Source organism: Acomys russatus, chromosome 21 (assembly GCF_903995435.1).
Source record: "Acomys russatus chromosome 21, mAcoRus1.1, whole genome shotgun sequence".
NCBI classification, from domain to species: Eukaryota; Metazoa; Chordata; class Mammalia; order Rodentia; family Muridae; genus Acomys; species Acomys russatus.
In genome coordinates, this window is record NC_067157.1 from 22,449,262 (window position 1) to 22,476,948 (window position 27,687).

Genomic DNA, 27,687 nt, shown 5'->3' on the forward strand with positions numbered 1-27,687 from the left:
ATTACATTTCTAGCTCAATAGTAACAGGAACTGATCTTTTTTCTAAGGGTTGCTGTTTGTCTGATAACTGGAAATACACTTTACATAAAGTCTTTCTGAGCTTCATGGAATAGATGATGTCTGAACATTAATAATTTGTTTTTTGCTGTTATCTATAGAATCTGCATTTTCCCCCTACAACTCAGAGTTATGTCATCAAATGCATTTTAAGTAAATACTATGCATGATTTGTGATCCTCGGGCAATAATAAAGTTACATGTTTACACTCATATAATAAGAAGAGGAGGGGCTGGATTCCAAGATGGTGCCGACCAATATGCCACGTATCTGATCTACTCCGAGGAGACCAGAGACATAAGAGGAGCAACAGATTGCTGGACTTTGAGAACTGTAGGTGAGTGGGGCCCCAAAGGCCGCAGACCAAACAGGGGGCCTACCCCCCTGGGACAAGCAGCATCCCGGAGGTACTAAACGCACTCCTCAAACTCTGGAATGGAATCCACATGCAAACTGCAGCCTGTATATAAAGCACACTCTCGCTGTTTGTGGAGGGGATTTTCTGGGGCCCCAGCCAGAGGAGCCTCAGTGAAGAGGGTGAATCTGCCTAGGTCCTCCTTCCACTCCACCCCAATCTGTGGAGGATACCCACCTAGGCGGAGTGGAAACACAGGTGGCGGGACCCAACAGAGACAGCTAAAGTAGGACTGCAGCTCGCTGGCCTTCCGGGGCCCAACCTAACACCGATCATAGCGGGCTGAGCCTGCAAACAGAGGCAATGAGAAACCAGCTTGGACTGCTTCCACAGACCTATCGGAAGACATGGGTCATGCCTACAGCGATAGCTGAACATCATAGCCCTGTGGGAAGACCGGGTTCTGCTGGCTTCCACCAGAGCTCCGCAACCCTATTGTTCCTACCCAGCCACAAGGCACTGGCCCTGCACTCCCCAAACAAAGGAGCCTAGCCAGGGCTCCTGGCCCTGAGCAAGGCATGCACTCCCACATTATAGGGAGATGAGACGTGGGTGGGTCTTGTTTGCAGTGTCTAATGGCTGACCTAGAGCGTTAAAAGAGTGCCATAGCCCAGCGGGAAAATCTGGTTCCGCAGGCGACTACCAGAGCTCTGCAACCCTAAGCTCCCTAACCTCCCAGCTACAAGGCTCTTGCCCTGCACTCCCTGAACGAGAGAGCCTAGCTGAGGCTCCTGGCCCCAAACAAGGCAGGTACTCTCACATTATCAGAAGACGAACCATGGGTCTTGCTCGCAGTGTCTAATTGCTGACCAAGAGCGACCTTGGTCCCTCTAGGCATATAGTTCTGGGAGAGGTTGGACACCACTACAGGGTATAGAGACAGAGCTAAAAGACAGCTACCCCCCCCCCAGATGATCTGAACTACCTGGGGTGTGGACTACAAAGCCACAGGAAGGACAGGCAGCTGGGATCAACTTACACAACCAGAATGTTTGTGTGTGGACCTTATTCTAGGTCCCAAAACTGCTGTTCTGAATTACAGCAGTAAAGTCCAAACAGATATCTACTCTGGCTGACTTAGCCTGGAGCCAAAGGTGCAGGGGAAAATCACCAGGAGTGAAACCGGATCACCTACCTGTTCCACGGAAATACTCCCTGATACCCACAGGCAAGAGCACCTGACCTATAATCAGTCATCAATTAACCACTCTCAACCAGCAAAGGTCACTACAAAATACCTTCCAACATCAGAGCCATCAAAATAACAAGAGGACAGCGAAAGAACACGAACAAAAATCAAAACAATTTGGCATCTCCGGATCCCAACAATCCCAATGAAAACAACCTAGAGAACCTAACAGCAATGGATAGGCAAGAAAATGACCTCAAGTCCATAGTAAAGAAGATGATAATGGAAGAAACAAATAAAATCTGTAAACAAATACAGGAGGAGGCAAACAAGAGGGCTGAAGAGTTAAAAGAGTCATATAAAGAGGCACTTGAAGAATTTCAGAAAAATATAAATAACCAGATGATGGAAATCATTAAAACAGTACAAGACATGAAGATAAAAATGGAAGCTATGATGCAGGAACACACAGAAGAAAAACGTGATCAAGAGGCTGCAAAGAGGAAAGCAAGCATCTCAGAGGTGGCCTTATCTAACAGATTGCAAGAAATGGAAGAACGAATATCAAGACTTGAAGATACAATCACAGAACTGGAAACAACCATTCAGGGAAATGCTAAATCTGAAAAGTTCCTAACACAGACCATTCAAGAACTAAAAGACAACATGAAAAGACGAAACTTGAGAATAATAGGGATAGAGGAAAGAGTAGATAGCCGACTCCACAGCCCAGAACACATCTTTAATCAAATAATGGAGGAAAATTTTCCCAATTTGAAGGAAGAGATGCATACGAGCATACAAGAGGCCTACAGAACACCAAATAGAATAGACCTGAAAAGAAAATCTTCCCGCCACATAATAATAACAACACAAAATATACAGAACAAGAAAAAAATATTGAAAGCGGCAAGAGAAAAAGGCCGAGTAACATATGAAGGCAAACCTATCAGAATTGCTCCTGACTTCTCAGCAGAAACCATGAAAGCCAGAAGGGCCTGGACAGAGGTGCTGCAAACCCTAAGAGAACACAGATACCAGGCAAGACTACTATATCCAGCAAAATTATCAATAACCATTGATGGAAAAGACAAGTTATTTCAGGACAAAAACAAATTCAAACAGTACCTAGCCACAAATCTGGCTTTACAGAAGATATTAGAAGGAAAACTCCACCCCAACTGGTCAAACTACAACCAAAACTACATAGGAAATAGGTAAATATACCATTGCAAAATCACAACCTCACAAAATCTCGACTGTTACAAATACCAAAAATGAAGGGACTTACCAATCACTGGTCATTAATATCTCTCAACGTCAATGGTCTCAATTCTCCAATAAAAAGACACAGACTAACGGAGTGGATGCATAAACATGACCCAACATTCTTCTGCATTCAAGAAACACACCTCAACCACAAGGACAGACATTGCCTCAGAGTAAAAGGTTGGGGAAAAATATTCCAAGCAAATGGTCATAAGTAGCAAGCTGGGGTAGCCATTCTAATATCTAATAAAATAGACTTTCAACCAAAATTAATCAAACGAGATGAGGATGGACACTTCGTACTCGTCAAAGGTGAAGTCAACTAAGAAGACATCACAATTTTGAACATCTATGCTCCAAATACAAGGGCTCCTACATTTGTAAAAGAGTTATTAACAAAGCTTGCCCAACTCATCGATACCCACAAATTAATAGTGGGACACTTCAACACCCCTCTTTCACTCAAGGATAGGTCTTTGATTCAAAAACTAAGCTGGGAAATAACCTCATTAACCAATGTCATGAATCAAATGGATCTAACAGATATCTACAGAACTTTCCACGCAAATGCAAAGGATTATACCTTTTTCTCAGCACCCAATGGAATGTTCTCTAAAATTGATCACATAGTTGGTCATGAAGCAAACCTCAATAGATACAAGAAGATTGAAATAATACCATGTATCTTATCAGATCACCATGGTCTAAGGCTGGACTTCAACAGCAACAGAAATAACAAAAAGCATACTAACATGTGGAAACTAAACAACTTTCTACTTAATGACACATGGGTCACGGAAGAAATAAGGGAAGAAATAAAAGACTTCCTGAAATTCAATGAAAATGATGGAACAACATACCCAAATTTGTGGGACACTTTGAAAGCAGTGCTAAGAGGAAAATTTATAGCACTAAGCGCCTTCAAAAAGAAAAAGGAATCATCCCACATAAACAACCTAACAACACATCTGGAAGCTCTAGAAAAAAAAGAAGCAGAAACACCCAAGAGGAGTAGATGCCTAGAAATAATCAAACTCAGGGCTGAAATCAATAAGTTAGAAACAAAGAGAACAATCCAAAGAATCAACAGAACCAAGAGCTGGTTCTTTGAGAAAATTAACAAGATAGACAAACCGTTAGCCAATCTAACTAAAAGACAGAGAAACACCATCCAAATTAACAAAATCAGAAATGAAAAGGGAGACATAACAGCAGACACCGAAGAAATAAAAAGAATTGTAAGAACCTACTTTAAAGGCATTTATGCCAAAAAGTTCGAAAATTTAAGGGAAATGGACAAATTTCTCAACCAATTCTATTTGCCAAAATTGAACCAAGACCAGATAAACAAATTAAATAGCCCTATTTCGCCTATAGAAATAGAAGCAACCATTGATAGTCTCCCAACCAAAAAAAGCCCAGGGCCAGATGGTTTCAGCGCAGAATTCTACCAGTCCTTCAAAGAGGAGCTAATACCGATACTATTCAAGCTATTCCGAAAGATAGAAATGGACGGAATACTACCAAATTCTTTCTATGAGGCCACAGTCACATTGAAACCTAAACCTCACAAAGACCCAACCAAAAAAGAGACTTTCAGACCAATTTCTCTTATGAACATTGATGCAAAAATACTCAACAAAATACTCGCAAAGCAAATACAACAGCATATCAAAGACATCATTCACCATGACCAGGTAGGATTCATTCCAGGCACTCAGGGATGGTTTAACATACGGAAATCCATCAATGTAATCCATCATATAAACAAGCTGAAAGCAAAAAAACCACATGATCATTTCTTTAGATGCAGAAAAAGCATTTGACAAAATCCAACACCCATTTATGTTTAAAGTTCTGGAGAGATCGGGAATACAAGGCACTTATCTAAACATAATAAAGGCTATATCCAGCAAACCAACAGCCAACATTAAATTAAATGGAGAGATACTCAAGGAAATCCCTTTAAAATCGGGAACCAGACAAGGCTGCCCTCTGTCCCCATATCTCTTCAATATAGTTCTTGAAGTTCTAGCCAGTGCAATAAGGCACCAAAAGGAGATCAAGGGGATCCAAATGGGTAAGGAAGAAGTAAAATTATCCCTATTTGCAGATGATGTGATAGTGTATATAAGTGACCCGCAAAATTCCACCAGAGAACTCCTACAGCTGATAAACACCTTCAGCAAGTTGGCAGGATACAAAATAAACTCAAAAAAGTCAGTAGCTTTCCTATATACAAATGACAAACAGGCAGAGGAAGAAATTAGAAAAATTACTCCCTTCACAATAGTCACAAACCATATAAAATATCTAGGAGTAACTAACCAAGCAAGTGAAGGACTTATTCGAAAAAAAACTTCAAACCTCTGAAGAAAGAGATTGAAGATGACATGAGAAGATGGAGGGATTTACCTTGTTCGTGGATCGGGAGAATCAACATAGTAAAAATGGCCATCTTACCAAAAGCAATTTACAGATTCAACGCAATCCCTATCAAAATACCCACAAAATATTTTGAAGATATTGAAAGATCAATTCTCAAATTCATATGGAGAAATAAAAAACCCAGAATAACAAAAACAATCCCATACAATAAAAGGTCCTCCAGAGGAATCTCCATACCTGATCTCAAGCTGTACTACAGAGCAACAGTAATAAAAACAGCATGGTACTGGCAAAGCAATAGGCCGGTGGATCAATGGAATCAAATTGAAGACCCAGAGATGAATCCACACACATTTGCTCACTTGATTTTTGACAAAGAAGCCAACTCTATTCAATGGAAAAAGGATAGCATCTTCAACAAATGGTGCTGGTCTAACTGGATGTCTACATGTAGAAAAATGCAATTAGACCCTTATTTGTCACCATGCACAAAACTCAAGTACAAGTGGATTAAAGACCTCAACATAAAACCAGAGACATTAATTCAGTTAGAAGAAAAAGTGGGGAAGAGCCTGGGACACATAGGCACAGGAAACAACTTCCTGAACAGTACACCAACAGCCCAGGCCTTAATGTCAACCATTAATAAATGGGACCTCATGAGGCTGAGAAGCTTCTGTAAGACAGGAGACACTGTCAGTAGAACTAAGCGACAGCCTACAGAATGGGAAAAGATCTTCACCAACCCTTCATCTGACAAAGGTTTAATATCCAAAATATATAAAGAACTCAGGAAATTAAACACCACAAAACCAAACAACCCAATTGTGAAATGGGGCTTGGAACTTAACAGAGAATTCTTAGTAGAGGAATATCAAATGGCTGAGAAACACTTAAAGAAATGCTCATCCTCGTTAGTCATTAGAGAAATGCAAATCAAAACGACACTGAGATTCCATCTTACACCTATCAGAATGGCTGAGATCAAAAACTCAAATGACACCACGTGTTGGTGAGGATGTGGAGAGAGAGGAATACTCCTTCATTGCTGTGGGAATGCAAACTAGTACAACCACTTTGGAAAGCTATTTGGCACTTTTTCAGAAAAATGGGAATAGGGCTTCCTCAAGACCCAGCTATCCCACTCCTTGGAATATACCCAGAAAATGCCCTATCACACAACAGGGACATATGCTCAACCATGTTCATAGCTGCTTTAAACATAATAGCCAGAACATGGAAACAGCCTAAGTGTCCCTCAGTAGAAGAATGGACTAAGAAACTGTGGTACATTTACACGATGGAATACTACCCAGCTATTAAAAACAAGGAATTCCCGAAATTTGTGGACAAATGGATTGATCTAGAAATTATTATAATGAGTGAGTTCACCTAGAAGCAAAAAGAGACAAATGGTATATACTCACTTATATCAAAACACTAGTTCAAGGGATACGTACCATGAAAAACTTTACTTACCAAGAAAGTGGGTCAGAGGAGAGGACATCCTATTGAGACTTTAGGAGAGAGTAACATGGAAGAATAAGGAAATAGTAGGACCCACAGGGTCCTGGAAACCTACAAGAAGAATTTTATGACAGGCAGATCTGGGTCCTGGGGTCCTCCTCAAACTAAGGCACTAGCCAAGGAGAATATAGGCATTAAAGTTCGAACCCCTACCAAGACCTAGCCGACGATCATGATATTCTCCACCGTTGAGTGGAGAGTGAGATCTGACTCTCACACGAACTCTGGTGCCCCTTTTCTCACCTCGTCCCCTGGATGGAGAGGCCTGGCGGCACTCAGAAGAAGGATAGCAAGTTACCAAGAAAAGACTCGATATTCTAAGAGCATATATAGGGGGAGGAGGTCTCCCTCAATCACAGACATAGGGGAGGGGAGAAGGGGGGAAGTGGGAGGGAGGGAAGAATGGGAAGAAACAGGGGAAGGGCTAACAATCGAGATGTAATATGAATAAAATAATAAAATGGAAAAAAATAAAAAAAATAAGAAGTGGGGGGAAAGGGAGGAGGAAAGCAGGAGGGTGGAAGTGGGAGGAGAGGAAGGAGGGGCTGGGATCAGCCTATAAAGAGATTAAATAAGTACAGGAAACAAGATACACAATGAATAAAATAAGAAAATATATGGTCAACTTTGATCTGCTATGCAGTTGTTAGCATGATTCTGAGCACAGATTTTTTTCTTCTTATCAAAATACCACATGCAATAATCTATAGGTATGTATTAAATAAAGAAGAGGCAACACTTCGGATGCTCCTTATGAAGTGCACTTTTCCTATCTCTCATTAATTCCACATTGATCCCATTACAAATGTTATACTCCAGAGGAGGAAATACAGACCTAACAAATCACGAGATTTAACAAGCTGTTTTAGGTGTCTATCAGGGCCTGGATTTGAACACATGAGTTTTACTTTCATAACAGATTTAGGCCATTATATAGCTCTATAATAATTTAAACAGGAGAAAATCAGATACAAATAATAGTCACGCTGACAGAAGAAACGTGTTAATAAATTATGAACAGATATAACCTAGCACATTTTGGCTATTGTCTTTTTAGAGCAGAGTTCTGTATATGTCACTTAAATTCACTTAAATGCAGATGTCAGGGATCCCTGAATCATAATATACTGTACATCTTACACTGTGATGGCAATGTGTAGTGCTTGAGTTTTGCAGTATTACCTGCCAGGTCACATTCATATAAGTTATTAGTTTTACTCTCACTGCAGCAATGACTCCCTAAACTTTGTCCTTCCTTATCAGAAACAGTGTTTTAGAAACACTGTCTTCATCAATACAAATCCAAAAAATTGGACTTCCTTCTCTACGCAATACCACTTCCTATTAATTCCCATTGAAATCTTTGAAGGTTTTCATATCAAGTGTCAGTTCAACTTGACTATTGTCCAATATGTTGTCGTTAAAATATAGCCATATATTTCCTGGTGTTTTCTAATCTATTTATCAGCTTTTCAGTCTGATAACATCAATGTCTTTGTAACATGTCAACTTTACAGTCAGTGTGATGGCGTCCTCATTCATTTTGTCTTTCATTAGGGTACAAAGTTACCAGGACGTATCTCCCAGCATTTAGTGAAATGTTTTATTGGTCCTTCAATTGCCTCAGATCCACCTTATCTTCCTGACAGCAGGAGGAAGCAATGCTTTTCCTCTGGATTTTTGTCACGGTTAGAATCTGTGCTGCATAAATCAATTCCACAATTAAGATTTTCTATTATTTATTAGTTTATTTCCTTTTTTTACTTGTTAAAGAGAGGCATGATCTTTAGTGTCCTTTATATTATATATTTTAAAAATGTTATCTCTGAATGTTAGGAGTCTGAATGCAAGTGTCGGTTCTGTTTTTGTATCGTGTGAGTCCCAGGAATGAATAGAGATCGTTAGGCTTCACACAAGGTGCTTCCATCAACTGATCTATCTTTCCAACTCCTCCTTTAATACTCCTAGACCCTTAACTTTATTCAGTCTGGGATTAATGAACAAAAAATACTGGGCATTTTCTATTTGGAATTAATTTACTTATTATCATGGGTATTCCATTTCATACATCACTTTTAAACTCCACACCAGGGTAAAATGCTTATTGATGTGAAAAAGGTAAGCCAATAAATTATAAAGAGTATGTGTAATACACATACAGGTGCTAAGCAGTTTATTAGGGATCGGAACCTTCACATTCTCCCCTACTGGTATAGGATACAACTACCAGACTGTTGATGAGTTTATTCTTCTTCTAATCTGTGATCCTCAGTGAGCTTGGATGTTTTGCTCTTCAGCATCTGCCTACACCAGAGAGTGCGTGCAGCTCCCCAGCCTTCCCCCCTTTGTGTGTGTAGAGTGGGTGTATGTGTTTGTGACTTGAACAAATCATTTGAATTCTATACTCCAATCCTGTGACAGAAACAATCATACACATCTTACAAAGTATTTTAGGAACTCACCAGAGAGTAAATGATCAAAACAAGCTAATGGTGAGAAGACATTTTAAGATTCTGTGATGGAGATTGATTTACATGCAGAATTTTACATGCACCAAGATAGGAAATATGTTTTCTTCAAGGCTGTCAAATACAAATAGCCAAAACACTAAGAATGTAACATTTATATAATTCCTGACTGTGTCATGGTTATTCTTGCTATAGGTAGTTTATTGTATATATGTGTAATAATGTAAATGTATATGCAAAAAATAAAAATTAAGAAAAAAACCACTGTGCCATAACAACAACAAAAAGATTCCATAAAGCTTTGCTTTGATACCTTTAGTCTTGTATATCTTTCACATTAATTTGACAAAGGCACACTGAAATAAGTTGAAGCACATTTGAAGTTCTTTGTACTGCCCAAGTGTTCTTCTGATCAGTCTAATCCTATCACTGTGCAGTTAGTTTCTATTTCAAAAAGAGAAGAAAGGAGAGTGAGACTATGTGCTTGAACTATTTAATACTCATAATAATTGTTTCTGTGATCATCCATGTTGACCTGAACTCATGTCCCTCCTGTATCAATCCCAGGATCTCTAGGTTTATAAACAGGAGCTACCATGCTATATGCTTATTTTTAAACCTTAGGAAGTAAATTCATAAAGAAATTCAGTTTCCAGAGTAGAAGAAAGCAGTTTTAAAACCTGGTTTGTGTGGCCTGTCAGTTTGTTTTCTGAAATAATTCTTAGGATGATACTAATTGAATAGGGTCCATTTTTTACTGTCATTTACTTTCTCTAACTAGTTACAAAGACTAATAAAAATTTAACCTATTTTTATAGGTATTGTGAGGACAAATTGCGATGTTTACATATGCATCTAAAACAGAATAAAAAACCTTTGTATTTTGAAATAACTACCTTAAAATTAGCACTGGGCAATTTCAAAATTCCAAAACATAGTACACAATCTACATTGTTGTACATTTCTCATATACTGACCATTTTCTATTTTATCAGCTTCATAATTACCACATAATTATTCATATTTTTCAAAAATACCTAAGACTAAAAAATAATAAGCAAACAGCAAAGGATAAGAGTGCTTGCAAGTCAAGTCCTGGTGTCAGATTACATCATAAATCAAATAGATCTAGGAGACATTTACAAAACATTTCACTGAAACAGAAAAAAAAAAGTCTATCTTCCTCTCAGGATCTGAAGGAACTTTCTCCAAAATTGACTGCATACATTGACACAAAGCAAGAAACAGAGATATAAGAAAACTGAAATAACACTATGCAATCTATTTTTATTTTTAAAATGTATTTACATTTCTTTAATTATATTTGTATTTTTATTGAACATAGATTTTTAGTATACTATATTCTGATTAAAGGTTACTCTTCTCAACTCCCTCAAAATATTTCTTACCTCCTCATTGAAAATGGAACACAACATACCCAAGACTATGAAAGTAATCCTAACATGCAAGTTCATACCACTAAGTGCCTACATAAAAAACATTGGAGATATTGTATATTAATAAATTAACTCACACCTGAAAACTCTAAAGCAAAAGGAAAAAAAAAAAACCCAAAATGAGTTAACAGCAAGAAATAAAGTGAAGGCCAAAATCAACATAATAGAACAAACCAACACAAAGGTACAATGAAATGGAAAAAAAATCAATAAAATTTACAACACTTAACAAAATTAGCTAAAAGACAGAGAGAATTCAAATTAATAAAACCAGAGAGAAAGAGTGAAATATTAGAACAGACACTGAGGAAATTCAAAGGACAAAGACACGCTTTAAAAACCTGTAATTCACTAAAGAAAAACTAAAAACAGTAGTTAAATTTCATCACATACACTGTATTTTCCAGCATATAAGATAACTTTTTAAGCCCAAAAAATCCATGCCAAAATTCCGGATGCCAAAGTCTTAAAGCCGGGTTCTCACCTGCAGCTTGCTTCCCCTTGCTTCATATGTCTGGTGCAGATATTGGAGGGTGCCTAGGCTGATTCCCCACTCTCTGCTTCCCTGTGAGGAGTGTGAAACAAGGAGGAGCAAGCTGCTCACATCTACCTGTACCTCAAGGAGGAGAAGGCGAGTGTGATTTGGCTCTCCACCAGAACCTGCCCATTAGACTCACAGGGCTGAGGGTCTTCCATCTTCCCTTTGAATGAGAAAAGCTCCTTAAAAGGACAGTGTAGGCTGGCCCTGGCTGTCTGCAGGCCTTTAATAAAGCACCCGGCTGTCTTCGTCCTGCCTACAAATAGACACATGCCGGAGTCTGCTGCACAGAGTACGCCTTGGAAGAGGGGTAGTCTTATAAGGTGAGTATATTCCAAAAAGGAAATTTTGGGGGTCACTTGACACCCATCAGAATAGTCAAGACTAACAAAGCACGTGGCAGTTCATAGTGATGAAGACATAGGGTAAGGGAAACACTCATCCATTTCTAGTGCGAGTGCAAAATTGTACAACCATTATGAAAATCAGTGTTGCTGTTTCTCAAGAAGCTAGGAATGGAACTACTTAAATATTCAGTTGTACTTCTTTTGGGCATATACTAAAGAGTGTGTCAGCAGGAAAATGTGGCACATATTACTCAGCCGTTTAAAAAAAAATCCTGAATTTAATAGGTTCTAGAAAAAAAAATCCTTAGTCAGGTAACCCAGACCCAAAACGGTAAGAAACATATGTATTCATTTATATGTGAATATTAGTTTTTAAACCTTGACTAGACATGCTACTACCTATATAACCACAGAGGTGAGGTGTAAAGGAAAAGCTACAGAGGAGGAAAGGACTTAACAAAGCAGCAAAGAAGACTGGAATAGGAAGAATAAATGGAAAAGGAAACAATAAGTGGAGGGTTAGCCAAACCTAAAGGCCATTCAAAGAGTCAAAGAGAAACTACTACAATGGAAGCTTTTTAGGATATACACATATCAGAAAGAAATCCAATGAATCACCAAATAAAGGGGCAGAGAAAGCCCCAACTACACATCTCTTGCCACCAAGTGAAGCCTACACTTCTGCAATTGAGAAGATGATCATCCATGAACCTCCTGATGGAGATGGCTTCAACTGTGGCAAACAAGCCACTGAGTAAAATGTCACTGTTTCTACCACAGACAGAATTCTGCATTAAAAAAAAAAAAAAAAAAAAAAAAAGGCCAGCTTGGATGCAGCCACGGTTGACAGCCAAACTCTGCCAAGACAGGGTAATCAAGTTGTCAATAGTTCCTGCCTCACAAATATGTCTGTCAGATCTATTGGGACAGAAGGCTAATGATGATGCTTCAACGTTATAGAGAGCTGTGGGTGACTGTTCAGGCAGCAAACTGTCTCTGTCATTTTCTCATTTTGGAAGCTACTAACCTGACCTTCCTGTCTACCCAGATAAATAATTTTATTCCTTCTTTAGTCTCTGATCAGGTTGAAAACCAGATAGTTTGGTTTTACAATTAGGCTTAGTTATTTTAAGGTTAAGATGTTTTTAGATCTATATAGATGTGTTTTAAGTTGATAGAGATGAGATATGATAGCTAATTGATTTACATTCAGAATTTTAGACACACCAAGTAGGAAAGATGTTCTCTTCAAGGCTGCCAAATACAAACAGACAAAACACTAGAAATGTAACTTTAATATAAAATTCCTGATGATTTTGCAGCTCTTCTTGCTATATGTAGTTTATTATATATATTTGTAAAAATATATAAAGAAGAAGAAGAAAAAAAGGAAAGTAAATACTGTAGTTGTGCTAAAGGAACGAAGCAATGAAATGACTTCTAATGTCATTATTCTGTACTCATAAATCAGTTCTTGCTCATCCATCACCAGAGAATATTTCTCCTTCAGTAGATGAAAAAAAAATACGGATTCTTACAATTGGAATATGTGTAAAGAGTGAGAGATCTTGAAACACTCAATCTTAATTGGGCTATCTTGATCAAATCTCTCCTCTCCGAGCTCCGAGAGCTATACACATGAGGAGGCAAAATGATATCAAAAGCAAAAGGATGGATGATGCCAAGAAAACAGTGTCTTCTAGATGCAACCAGATGAAGACATAGATAGTATGGAAGTGTGCACACAGCTCGCAAAGATTTGTGCCACATGGAGTTCAAGCACTGAGAAGGAGGTTGGCAGACAAGTTTCCACCCTCAATCAACAAGCCATGTTTAATTACCAGCTGCCACACTGAAGAACAGGTCCCTTGCCCAGCAATAAATAGACAACAAAAGTAAAATCATAAGTAGTTTTTGAGAATTTTATCTTATATTGATTTCTTTAACCTTAGTACACATGTTTATGGAAATTTTGGGGGAAGTGCATGTATGTTTGTGCTTATAAATGTAGTGTGTGTGTGTGTGTGTGTGTGTGTGTGTGTGTGTGTGTAAGAGAGAGAGCATGTTTTGTGCATGTTTTTATGTGTTTGAATATTGCATGTGTGTTTGTGTATGTGCATATGTGTTTGTGTATGTGCATGTGTGTTTGTGTATGTGTATTTGTGTATGTGCATGTGTGTTTGTGCATGTGCATAAGTATTTGCGTATGTGTATGTCTGTTTCTTCTTAGTTTCTTTTTTCTTTATTGTTATTTTATTTTTTTTTCTTTGCCTTTTTTAAAATTTGATTTCTTAGGAGAGAGAAATGTGGCATTGGAAGGATGAGAGGAATGAAGGAGGTGGAAGCAGATGACAAAAGGGAAACCATAGTGAAAATATATTATATGAAAATATATTTATTTTAAATAAAAATAAATTAAAATTATTAAAGTCCAGGATAACGATCATAATAAAATGGGAGGATTACCTTGTTCCTTAAGGCTCTTTCTAGCTCAAAATTTAAAAACCACTGAATTGGAATATAAGCTAAAGAAGACTAGATCATTATAGTCAGAGAGAATTTGAATTTTGTGAAAATAAAAAGCATATAAAGTGAAATAAATTACTTGATATAAGTTATTGACTCAAGTAAAAGTCATATAGTTACTAGAATTGTAATTGTAAGATAACTGCTTAAGGGGTAAGCATTAAGTTACAGTAACATGTCATTATAGTAGCCACAGAGGTGACAAACTGAGGGAAAACTTATGCTACAGTTTTAACACAAAGTATGTCATCCCTGGTCTCTGTACTAAATATTGCTTTCTTCATCTACAGTGAATATCAAAACACCTGTGCTCGTGAGAGTTTTCTACTTACAGAAAGTGTCACTTCTTCAGCTTGGATGACTCAGCTAAGAAATCTGTTCAAGCTCATTAGACCCAGGCTGAAGTTCATGAAGAGAGAATCATGGTACCTCTTTTCAGGCTACTAAAAGAATGAAACTATGGGTATAGATGTTACTTAAGAAAAAAATCTCCTTAGCCACAAGGCACTGAAGGCAAAATTGGAATTACAACCAAGGTCAGTGTACATCAACTGAAAGTTTTACTTTCATCATTTGTAGAATAGATTTCAAAGTATAAAATATAAAACAAACCCAAACAAATTGTATCTCAGAATTGCAAATAATACTGCATTGACTGATTCTGGTAGTTGTCTCAGAACGTAGGGAAAAATAGACAAATGGATCGTTTTAGTCTCAGATAAAAGTGGATCATCAATTTTAAGAAACTGAGGACAGAACAAGCACCCCATTCCCTCTCTGCAAGCAATACTTGAAATTCAACCTGAAGCATTGCCAACCTACACAATCAAGTGGACTCATGGTTGTTGGTTCACTAAAGGTCCAGACAATATATTCGTTTACTTTTCCCCCAAAGGACTTTGTTCAGTATTCACAATATTTCTTAAATTAAAAGAAAGTAATTCATCCCCTTTCTAGATTTCTACAGGATTTCCTTCTCATTACTCAGATTTAGCATAAAGCGAGTCAGTATAAGAGAAAGTTAATCACAGACAATAAACTGCGAGAGTCATCACAGGCTACTCAGTCAGTTTCTCCACTGAGGTCAGGATTGTCATCATCACATGGGATTGTGCCTTCGCTCCTCACGAGGGAGAGAGGAGGTACTTTCAATCTGTGTTCAGCTGTAGTCCTAAAATGCCCGTTTTGACTCTTCAAAACTATTTTGTTTGATGGGATAGAAAGTAAAAACTTGGCACCTAATGTGAAGCTGTCACCAACATGCTTGCCTTTTAATTTGAGCTACAAATAGGCTACATGTGAGTAAGAGAGCTATCCACAAGGGAGGGCTAAACTCCAGAGGGAAAATGCAATTGGTAGTCTTAAAAACTCATTACCGATAATTAATAACGTACTCCAGCTAAACAATAACAGGTGTTCCATTGTTGCTAAATGGAAACAGGGGTGCTTTTATAAATACTAGGTACATACAGAGCGATAAGCTCGGCAGGAATCACTTTGTTCTCAAGTGTCACCCAGAGGCAGCATTCCATCAGTGGCCTTTTCTTCGAATCCGTGTGCCCAGTTAAATCATTTTTTTTTTCATTCCTTATTTTTTAAGCTGCTCATCACACTGTGTTCTACCGTTCCTCTTTTTTGTTTTTTTTTTTTTTTTTTTGCATTTTTTATTCACAAGAATACAAGAGTGTAATTCCTCTTTGTGTCACTTATGAAAAAGCCAAATGGTTTGCAAACCTTTATTTCCTTCTTCTTCTGCTTTAGTACCTGGTCAAGAAATACTAATCTAAACACTGTTTCACATATCGGAGTTTCAAAACAATCAAGGTAGATAGATGAAGTAAATCAGAGCAAATAATAAATAGAAGCATAGAACTAAGAGAGACATTCTTTCAGGTTTTTTTTTTAAGAGTTAGAGAAGTATACAATGCTGTAGATTAAAATCTATGGCTTTTGGATTAATATCACATGTGCATGATGGAGGAAGCTCTTCATGTACTCACTAGCAAAAACCTGCTACAACCCCCATGGATACTGTTATTATTCCTTATGACCTTCAGCTGTTTTCAGAGTTTATAAAGAGCTGATTAGTATTTTGACAGGCAAAATGTTAGCATCCCCTGCTGCTTCTAGCGATGCCTGGCTCATTTTGTCATGTGACTTCCTTAGGAAACCTTGTGTGTTCTGTTAGCAGATGATATAAATAGATGAAGTAGCAAAAGGATGGTTTATTTTTATCAAATAATGAAATTTAGAAACTAATGGAATAAAGAAGAAACACACATATAAATATATACATATCACTCATCAATCCATGCATAGCAATAATATGGCTTCATAGTAAGCACACTCGATCCTATAAAAAGCAAAACATATATACAGAATAACTGTCTTCCTTTATTTGTATTTTAATTTATTTTTGATGGCTCAATAGTGTCCTCTCTGAAGTTCTAGCCAGTCATCAACTCCCAGTTCTCCTGCCTCATCCTCCAGAGTCCTGGATAACAGGAATATGTCATTATACTCAGTTAGAGTAAGAATTTCTCCAACCACAACGGCTGAATGATGTGGACAAGAAATATTTTAGAAAATTTATATTTTTTGTTTATGTACATCGAGAGCTGAGATGGTTCCCTCTCTATGGTATACTCATGCAGAGGTTATGATAAGGTCATTTAAAATATTACAGCTGAGGCAGCATAACCTTTTGCTGTACATCCACTGGATGCTTTGGACATGGTGCCATGGCTTTACTCTGGGTTTTATTTTTAATGTAAGGACATTGAAGAGATGGTATTCAGGAACTGGTTCAAAGTCTCATGCTAGAAAAGGATGAGTTAGGTGGATTTTTGCTCAAAATCTTCTTTTCCTGAGTGACCACACAACCTTTCTCCATGGCTCTACCAGTTTCTTTTTAGGTGATTCTGTTCAAATATAGGCAGATATTAGTTTCATCAATATGTTCTTATAATTTCTGGATAATTTTTATCACAGTTTTAAAATCATATAAACATGGAGAAAGAAAAGGGGAGGAGAAGGAAGAAACCAAAAGTATCTGAAAAAAAAAATCAGTTATTGGGATTGACTTAGTGTTCTATAAAGATAAGATTCTTGTGAACTTCTAAACATACAAGAGCTAGATTATTACACACTTGCTTCAGGTATGGTATGATTGATTGCCAATGTACGTACAAGTTACAATTAGCGTTTTAGAAAAAATTCCACAAAAGAGTTAAGAACACAAAGTTGTTTGTTTTAAACAGCCGGCTTCCATTCAGAATATTTATTGTCAGAGTTTTAAGTATTTATAACATTTAGTACAAGGAACGAAGTCGTTCATCTTAATTAATATCTTCTTACCGTACTTTGGGTAGAAGTTAAAAGTATAAATAGTAGATGTTTAGCACTGGAAATAAAAGCTTTTTATCATTAAAATGGTTAACTAACACTGTCAGAAGTTCTCTGGAATCATCACCAAGGCCGTCAGTGACTAAGAAAATATAAATGTTTTGAAAAGATAAGACTCTGTATTAGAGAGGTAATGGATTTTATTGTGAAGTTTGTCCACTATCAGAAAAAAAGAATATTTCTCTCATTTTAAGTCTCTTCTTATAATTTATAAGGAATCAAATCAAGTGACTCATTGCTTCACTCCAAGATATTATTAAAGATGTTATTAAAGATATATAAAGATTTTTATATATGAAGATGTTAGCATCTTTGAGCTTTCAGCTGAATTCATTTGCAACAGGCCATGCAGCTAATGCAAGTAAAATTAAAGGTCCCAGCACCAGTTATTATTTCGGCATTTTATTGTCTTTATTCTAGGTCTGCACATGCATTATGTAAGTTTTAAATGAAAATGTAGCTTAGTACAGATAAAGCTGACAATCTTAGCAACAAAGGCTATTAAAACAGACAACAATAAGAATTGTTTGGAATACCTGGTTTTATATCCCCATGGACAAACATGTCAATCATATATCGACAGAATGCATACTGATCTGACAGAATAGAGAGAAAAAAGAAGCAATGAAAATGTGACATCACCATCTGCCTATTTTGCATGAAGACAAGATGTAGCAAAACGACAAAACGGTACAAGTCTGTTTTATCTACTACTTATTTCTGTTACAAAAAAAAAAACAAAACTGTGATTTTATAAACAAACAAAAAAGGGAAAACACACAGTAAACAAAATGTGTCCGCTCATTTCCTGTAAAACCCCTTAAGTGTGGAAACAGACTTATTTATGGTTACATTAGAGTAGGAGATATTTTGAAAATTCAGAACATTTTCCTCACTTTAAAGCAATTGTTCTCACTCATTTTTGTGGAAATGTTTGAAAAGGAAACATGAGTTATATTAAAGAAAATTTCCCCCGACTAGGAATGTTTACCAACTGGTAGACCCAAGACCCTCTATAGACTGTTCAAGAGAAGCTGCTGTGACTTCCTAAATATGGCCCAGAGGGAGAGTCTATTGTAGGGTCCTGCTCCTAGAAACTCTCTTTATTAAAAAGGTCTTCTGGAGAATCATTCAACAACAACAAATGATAAAAAAAATATTAAGCTAATTAACTAAGTAATCATTGTGAGATCATTCTGTGCTTTTGGCTAGTCTGTAGTCCACATAGATGAAAACCAACAAAGTAAATAAATGTTTCATACAAGCACAGTCCAAAGCAGCTACAAGAGTTGGGTATCTTTTATTTTTCACTTCTTAATTACATATAGCCCAAACAAATACATATTATTGCAAAGTTTTATTCTCCCATGGTCAATCTAACTCTAATCTCCACTATAAAATGTCTTTAAAAGATTTCACAAACTTTACCATAGCATTTTTTAAACTTATATATTATGATTACTGTATTTAATTATTTGCATTTTAATACCCATGTATTAGGCATTTTATTAACTCACAAAAATGCAAACGAATCTTTAGCACCAAGACAGTTTATTGAATTTATATAGTATGACACATTTTTAATTGTTCAAAATTATTTTTTATAAAACAGAAAATAACTAAATATACTTCTATATGAATACATATGCAAAATATTTATAAACTTCCATTTTTCAGAGTGTTAGTGTCAGTTTAAAACAGTTGTATTATGAAGCCTTGCTGGGTCTATTACTGTAGTAGTTCTAAAAATTAGAACCATTTTTCATTAATACCTAAATAAGGGTGAGCCAAAGCTTATAATATTTTAAAGTATATATATATATATATATATATATATATATATATATATATATATACTTTATATATACTTTATATATACTTTATATATATATATATATATATATATATACACACACTCTGGTTGCTGAAACGAGGTGAAATAGGAAAAGGCCAGTTTTTAGACCAGCCCACAAATCTATTTCTTCATTGATGCTCCTTCAAGGATGGACTTGGCCTCATCCCAGGCTCTGGGAATCTTATGGTATTAGACAAAAAGTAACATTAAAATAGATACTATTCTCATAGGGTATCAAGTCTCTTTTTGGCTACCAGCTGTCCTTCCTCTGAGTGCCACCAGGTCTCCCCCTCCAGGGGACATGGTCAAATGTGAGGCACCAGAGTACGTGAGAAAGTCATATCACACTCTCCACTCAACTGTGGAGAATGTTCTGACCATTGGCTAGATCTGGGAAGGGGTTTAAAGTTTACCTCCTGTATTGTCCTTGGGGGAGGTAATCCCCCTCAGGAACAGTCATAGGGGAGGGGAATAATGGGAAAATGGGGGGTGGGGGGAGGAATGGGAGGATACAAAGGATGGGATAAACATTGAGATGTAACAAGAATAAATTAATAAAAATAAAATAAAAAAAATAAAACCATAAAAAAAAAAAACAAAAAAAAATAGATACTATTGTCTCTTTCCTGGATGCAAGATTTTTTTCTTTCTTGAAAAATAGATAATTTTGCTTTAGAAAATAAGGCTAAGATTATTTTTTCTTTAAATAGAATATATGAATTTAAGACAGTGTGAAATGTCTGTGGTTTCCCTCGTTTTGGACCTCATCTAACAGTCCCTTCCTCTTTTCCTTTTTATGGTTCAGGACTATTTCTAAAAAACATAGGTAATATGAAAAAAATGTATGTATGAGATTTGTTATTCACAAAGTTGAAGGCCCGTGGGTCTGTTGCTAGTACACATTTTTAACAATAATCCATGTTGTCTAGCTACACTGAGAGACTAGGTCTTACATTCTTGACAGATCGATAGGGACAGGCACCTCAGACAGATAACAAGGATGGCTCTCTCCACACTTTCTACAGCAGTTTGAAATCAGATTAGCATCCTTTCCCTGCTCCAATAGGGGCCCCTGCTGGCAGACCAGTACTCTAGGTTCAAGAACTGACCAGGATGTGTTTGTCCAGTTGTAAGTCTATCACTCACCCTGTCTGTTCAAATTGACTAGTCCTAAATTAGGCGATGGGCACCACTCAAAGACTCTTAAACCACCAGCAATTCAGGAGAGATGAGAGTTTGGTTTCCCTAGCCCCCTTCTGCTCTGTAGAGAGTCTCTGTGTTCTGCAGGGAGCTTGCCTCCACACCCTTAACAAAGACATTTCTTCAGCTGTTTATTCCATCTGAGATTTTTTTTCATTGCTGCTACTATTAGTAGTCACTATTTGTATTTTAACCTCCTGGAGTGGCATTTTTATATTATTATTTGTTACATATGTCCGAAATTACAAGGTAGAGACCATTTATGATATAAAAGGGATTGTATATATATCCCCAAAATGAAATATTGCTTTCTGCTCCCATGTGTAAATTGATGGTTACGGTTACATCCAAGCCATGCACAAGATTTCCTCATTAAGTGATTGCTTGCAGTGCAGTGGAACTTTTTAACCTGGCTATTAGCTGCTTATATTTATTAGGTCCATGTCTTCTGTTTCCAAAGGAATAATTTTTTAGGTTAATGTACAAATAGTTCAATGTGCCTTTAACATACAGTAGGGAATCCTGTGTGGATTCAAACCTTTGTTTTTTCCTGCCTAGAATATTCCTGAGGTGATGCTGCTTTAAAAGTATCAGCTCCATGTAAACAACGTGTGACTCTGCATTCTAACGACTTCAATGGATCACGGAGAACTTAAGAATGTATTTATATACATTTTAATTATTTTTGTCATAATCCTGAATCCTGCCTTTCTGAAGGTTTTACCTTAACAACCTGTGAAAATTCTAGTAAAGGAAGAGTTTTGCTTCACCTGCCTGAGGACAGAGCATAGCCAAGCCTTCTTGATTTTAGATTATTTATTTTAAGGGAATACTTCTCTGAATCCACCTCAATACAGCAGTAAGCTACCCTTAAAGAAAGTCTGAACTGTGCCACCACACAATAGTAACTTGTTTAAGGCAATTTTCTATCTTATCACCACTTCCAAGATTTTTTGTTGTTGTTGTAAAAAAAGAAAAGAAAGAAAGAAAGAAAGAAAGAAAGAAGCATTCTGCTAGAATTAATTTCTGCCTATGGCTCTTCAGGGAGCACTGATGAATCCACTCAGCTGCAGCTGCTGGTGCCTGCCTGGTACTCCCTGTGGAATATCAGCCAAGGGAAAATGCATCAGGGCACAGAATATCAACAGAAAATCCTTTCAGAAATAATCTCTAGTGAGGATGGGAGTGCTTGTGGTACAGAGCTCTGTGGCAGATTCTCGTTAGCTATACTTTCTCTGGCTGCCAACAGTACTTGAATCACTGTTAAAAGAAATAATGAAAATAACAAAAGGACAAGCTTAGTATATATAACAGCTGTGGGATATTTATTTCCCCACAGAGTTGGCAGAAAGCTGCAAAAGCCAGGGAGAAGTGTCAAATCATGTCAACTTTGCTACTTTACCTTGAGTGAATTGGAATTGGTCTATAAAAAGCAGATTATATGAAAAGTAAGTATGGGTAACTTTATGGCAAGCATTTTCAAGGTTTTAAGTATGTGTATAGTTTATATAAGCAAAAGTTAAGGCTGAAAGTAACCACAATATGGTAGGTTTTGATCCTTTTACTCTATAGGCAAATTTTATCAACACATGTCTGTCTCAGACAAGACTGTTTCAAAAACAACCCAGAGTTTTGGGTGATTATGAGATCTTAAAATATCTGTATGAGGGGCTGGAAGAGCAACTAATTTTTGAAAGTGCATTCTGCTCTTGGAGAAGAGCCAAATTCAACTCCCAGAACCAGCTCTATGAATCTGAAGCTCTCTGCTGGTCTTGGAGAACACCTGAACTCTCCTGCACAAATCCCCACACAGACATACACACAGCATTAATTCAAAAATAAAATATATAATCCTTATAAAAAATTTATATAATATAATAAAATATTATATATAAAGAATTCTATGTAAATTATATATTTTATGTATTTATATATATAATATAGCACATACTATTTATATGATGTATATCCATCCTCATGTGGCATAATTCAATTAAGCAAATAAACCTTTTTTTTGCCCAGAAGAAAATAACTCAATTTTGTTGTGCTAAATTTAGGAATTTAAAAACTAAATCAACTTTTTAAAAAAAATTCCATGTCTTTATTTTGTTTAAACTATCTCTATCATGTGACCAGTGGTTTTTAAAAAAACAAATGCTCTTAAATATCTGCTTAGTTTATAAAGAAGAAGAAGAAGAAGAAGAAGAAGAAGAAGAAGAAGAAGAAGAAGAAGAAGAGAAGGAGGAGGCAAAGAAGGAGAAGGAGGAGGAGGAGAGATGGAGAAGAAAATGTTCTTGTCTTTGACTAGTCATTATAGGTCAAAATTTTATTATCTACCCAAAATATACAGTTATTTATTGATGATTGCAGTACTCAGTAGGAGTCCATACCTTAGCCATGTGTTTGTTTAGATGTTAGAATTATTTTGATACTTTTGTTTTTAAGTGAAAGTGATATTTGGGTTTCCTTTTGATGGCTAACTATCTCTTCAAATAAAAATTAAAAGAGTGAACTAAAAGTGGAATTGAGATATAATCCTATCTATAATAAATTTGACTAGTGCTATGATAAAATATAGCACTTTTGACCTGGAAAATAAACACCTTTTGAGACTGTCCTGGTGTAACCAGTTTATCTTTGAAGTATGGTTCCCAAATCCCAGGAGACACTAAAAGTAAGCATCACAAACTGTGCTCATATGCCGTTACTACCTAAGTATCCTGACATTTGGTGTAAATGGTATGTGTTTTATATAAGAAACTATAGGCGAACATATATTCGATTCTTTTTCATTGGTTTCACATCATTCTTTTCCTTTTTAAAGGTTAACCTGAAATGCACACTATTTTAGAATCAAGATGTCCATATAGTGAATCAAAAGTTAATATTTCTGATTTTTATCACAGTAAAAATACTCATTTAAAATATTTTTCATTATTACAACCTTTTATAAGCACCCATGTCCATTATTGACATTATTTAAAATGATAACACTTTATATTTTCAATTTTCAAGATCCTATCATCATCTTGAAAGCAATAAGTTTAGGATTTCAAAATTTTATTCAGGAGTATCTGTAAAATTAGATTGAAATGGGTGAATATTACATAAAGCTTATGAACCCCTAAAAAAAGAAAAAAATGCCTTTTTCTTCTTTTCTTTGTAAATAAATCCTATATATGTGCTTTTTGTTCAATAAACCAAAGTTTACATGCATAATTTTTGTATCAAAATACATAAACATTGTGAAGTTAGGAAAACAAGATAAAACACAAAGAGTATATTATTCATATTATGTTCCTTATAAAGAAAAAAAAATGTTTCCAGTTCTAGCATTCAAATAGCCTCCTTATTAATAAAGCTTAAAACTAATAATAAAGTTGCATAGACACCAATTATCCCATCTTAGTTTTTGAATAAAATGATTCAATGACTACTGGAGTAAAGGAAAATTTTTATTTTCTAACATCCCGGACACTTTTTTCTCAAAAAGAGTTCCCACTAAGGAGGCCCTGTGTTTGGATAGGAAGGTCAAGATTTGTAGTAACCTAGACTGAAGAATGGATTTTGGGATGGGAAACCCAAATAGGAACCTTACATTGGGACAAAGAGACCATTTTAATTCACACAGTACATTTCTGTATTTAATATGTATGCTTCTGGGAAGTGAGTTAACAGGTCCTACTTGATGAAGAACACACCTGGCTTATGCAGACCTTCCTAACATTGGAGATTTTGTAAGGAGACAGGAAAAGCACCCTGATAGATCTTTATCTTACAACAGGTTTCCTGAAACAGTGACATAAATTGATCATTTAATGTGCATATTCTGAAGGGTGTCATGGCAGCAATATTGAGGAGGAAACATTTTTATTTTATTATTCATATATTTTTCTGTCTGATTCACATATTGACTCTTGGAGCAACTACTTGAAATTCACTGTCAATTGTTCAGTTGTTATTCCAACTCCCAATTGAAATCCTCAAAATTTCAGCACTCATCTCTAAATTTAAATGTCTCCAGGTGCTCACTCAACACTCTTTATAATACTTGAAAATGCATCTAGTTATTTGAACACATTTTATTATGTTTAATAGTATGTTAATACCCAATTACTGTACTTCCTCTCAGGCATATTGGCTTGAATCTGTCTTTTTATTTCATCTAAGGTTTAATTTTAGTCTTTTTTCAGCTTTTAATTTGACTGCATCTGCTTCTTGCCCAATTTTCTCTTAGAACCTCTGGCTGCCTCCTCCTTGGAATGTTTACCTTTCTGTTCATGCTTGGGCACAGCTGCAGTCTCTTTGTCATCGCTCTCTCTGGCTTTTGGTGGTGGTTTCGGAGTTTCCTTTGCTTTTGCAGCTGTAGCTTTCCCTCTCTCCTGTTTCCCAGCTTTCATCTCCTTCTTCGCCTTTTCTTCAGTCTTTTCCTTAGTCTTAACTTTCTTCTCTTCTATAACGAGTTAAGAAGGTTATTTTACATCCAGTTTGCCAAATACAAATGGCCAAATCACCATGAATGTAACATTCGTATAATTCCTGATTGTCTAGTTATTTTTCCTGCTGTATGTAGTTTATTTTACTCATGTGTAATAATATAAATATATATGTTAAAAAGAAACATAATAAAATATTTTAATAAAAAAGATAGTTATTTTTCTTTGTTTACTCACAAAACTTCCCAAAGATCATGATTCCTCAAGTAGAATTTTAAAAGACAAACAAGAAAATTGGGTGTCCATGGTGTAAATACTGTTCACAGTTATACCAGAGTATTATAAAGTTTATAAATATGGTGCACCAGACACTCATGTCATCACCAAGATGAGCCTCTTCCTTCATTCGCACCTGAAAGGACTCATTTGGATATTTTTACTATTGTTGCTGTTGTTATTGTTTGTTTGCATTTTGGGTTTGATCATCAGGAGCTTAAGCTGTCCAAAGGAGTCACTTGTCACCTGCAGAGGTTGTAACTGCAGGCATCTTTCATAACAACATAGTCCACATTGGAGAGCCCAGTTAAAGACTCTCCCTTTAAACGAATGTGATCGTTTTGTTCCATAATAAAAAATTGTCTACATTACTAAAGAAAAACTCTAATACAATATTTTTTCTGAAGATAAATGTAAGGCACACAAATGAAACATTGCCTGCATTGTAGTGAATATCAGAATTAGGATGATGAGACCTACCAGAGACAGACAGACAGACATTCCTAATGACTGGGCCTGAAAACACTGACAATGGAGAAACAGGTATGCTTTCATACATACTTAGGTCAGAAACCATATTTCCAATCTTTATAAAAGCTTTAAAATATCCTGGGAAAGAGTACTAGCAAGCAAAATATACATGAATGTACGTATCTATCCAATACAAGTAAACTTGGCAGTATATATATTCTTGGAGAGGTAACTGGCTTACAGGTTAACTATTCTATACATCACACAATCATATTTTAAAAATCATTGATGATTCACTTCAATTAGTTGTAATGGTTAGTGCATATTTGACATGATTTTGCATACAGAACTACATATAACTATTTGACATATAATGATGTTTCAATTCATTGTTGAGATATTCTTGACATACATGTTAAAGAATTTGATAAAAATAATACCCTACATGTATTTTGCTTTGATGCAAATTACGCCAAAGCATCTCTGTATTTCTGTGTAAAAAAAAATAAATAAATAGAAAACAAAAACCCAAACAAAACAAAACAAAACAACAACAACAACAACAACAGAAAAACGAAAAACAAACCCAAAAACTGATAGTATCCATCTCAGCAACCAGTTGATTAATAAAACCAAGTCCCCTGTGATTTGCCATATGTGATGTTGTCTAGATATAAGAGATCACTGAAGTCACTGTTAAAATGAAAGACACTGAAAAACAACAAGCTAGAATAGTTTCTTTACCATTGCATGCCTCAAAGACAAACTGTGTTGAAACTCTATAGAGATAGCCATTACGGTTTATGAATCATCAAACATTATCGTCATAAAATTCCCTCTTCATAAATGTGTGGTTCCTGTTGCCTATATGGTATAAATATCCCTCTCATGCTAAATTACAAAACAATATCTTCTGCATCTTTCTCACCTGTTTGTACAGCAAGTTTATATGCAACTTGTACATGTACACCTAAATTTCTCTTCCAGAGAACTAAGATTGGGTTCGTCTCATTGTCTACTTGATGGAGACAAAAGACAGCACATTTCCACCATCTATAGAGATTCTATCATAGCACTTAAAACACTGTGATATCTGCATTGATCATGTTCAAGTTTCCTTGTGTACCGTGTACACTCTCTGAAAAATGAGCACTATGACCATGTCATTTTTTTATATAACAAACTTTGTTAAAGTGCCATCTCTACATTTTCTATATATCTGAATTCCTTTGTATTTTATTTTATTTATTTTAAATGTATTTTATTAATTTATTCATATTACATCTCAATGGTTATCCCATCCCTTGTATCCTTCCATTCCTCCCTCCCTCCCATTTTCCCCTTACTCTCCTCCCCTATGACTGTGACTGAGGGGGTCCTCCTTCCCATGAATAAGCTCATAGGGTATCAAGTCTCTTCTTGGTAACCTGCTATCCTTCCTCTGAGTGCCACCAGGCCTCCCCATCCAGGGGATGTGGTCAAATATGGAGCACCAGAGTTCGTGTGAAAGTTAGACCCCACTCTCCACTCAACTGTGGAGAATGTCCTGTCCATTGGCTAGATCTGGGTATGGGTTCAAAGTTTACTGCACGTATTGTCCTTGGCTGGTGCCATAGTTTGAGCAGGACCCCTGGGCCCAGATCTGCCCATCATAATGTTCTTCTTGTAAGTTTCTAGGACCCTCTGGATCCTTCTATTTCCCCATTCTCTCATGGTTCTCTCACCTAGAGACCCAATAGGATGTCCTCCCCATTGTCCCACTTTCCTGGTAAGTGAAGACTTTGATGGGACATGCCCCTTGGGCTAGTGTCCTGATATAAGTGAGTATATACCATTTGACTCTTTCTGCTTCTGGGTTAACTTGCATATACAAAGAATGTCACTGGAGCCAACCATGTTGCTCTTTTAGCTTGTATTTGTCA

At 36.3% G+C, this 27,687-nt stretch overlaps 1 protein-coding gene across 1 annotated transcript in view; it reads right to left on the bottom strand.

The window, feature by feature from the left end:
* Positions 1 to 27,687, bottom strand: part of LOC127205211 (triadin-like) — a 240,803-nt gene that overhangs the window by 118,460 nt on the left and 94,656 nt on the right. Inside the window, exons 8-9 of the mRNA XM_051164401.1 lie at positions 24,853 to 25,035; positions 18,064 to 18,123 (exon numbers count right to left, since the gene is read on the bottom strand). Coding sequence (XP_051020358.1) covers positions 18,064 to 18,123; positions 24,853 to 25,035 — 243 coding nt within the window. The remainder of the gene's footprint in view (positions 1 to 18,063; positions 18,124 to 24,852; positions 25,036 to 27,687) is intronic.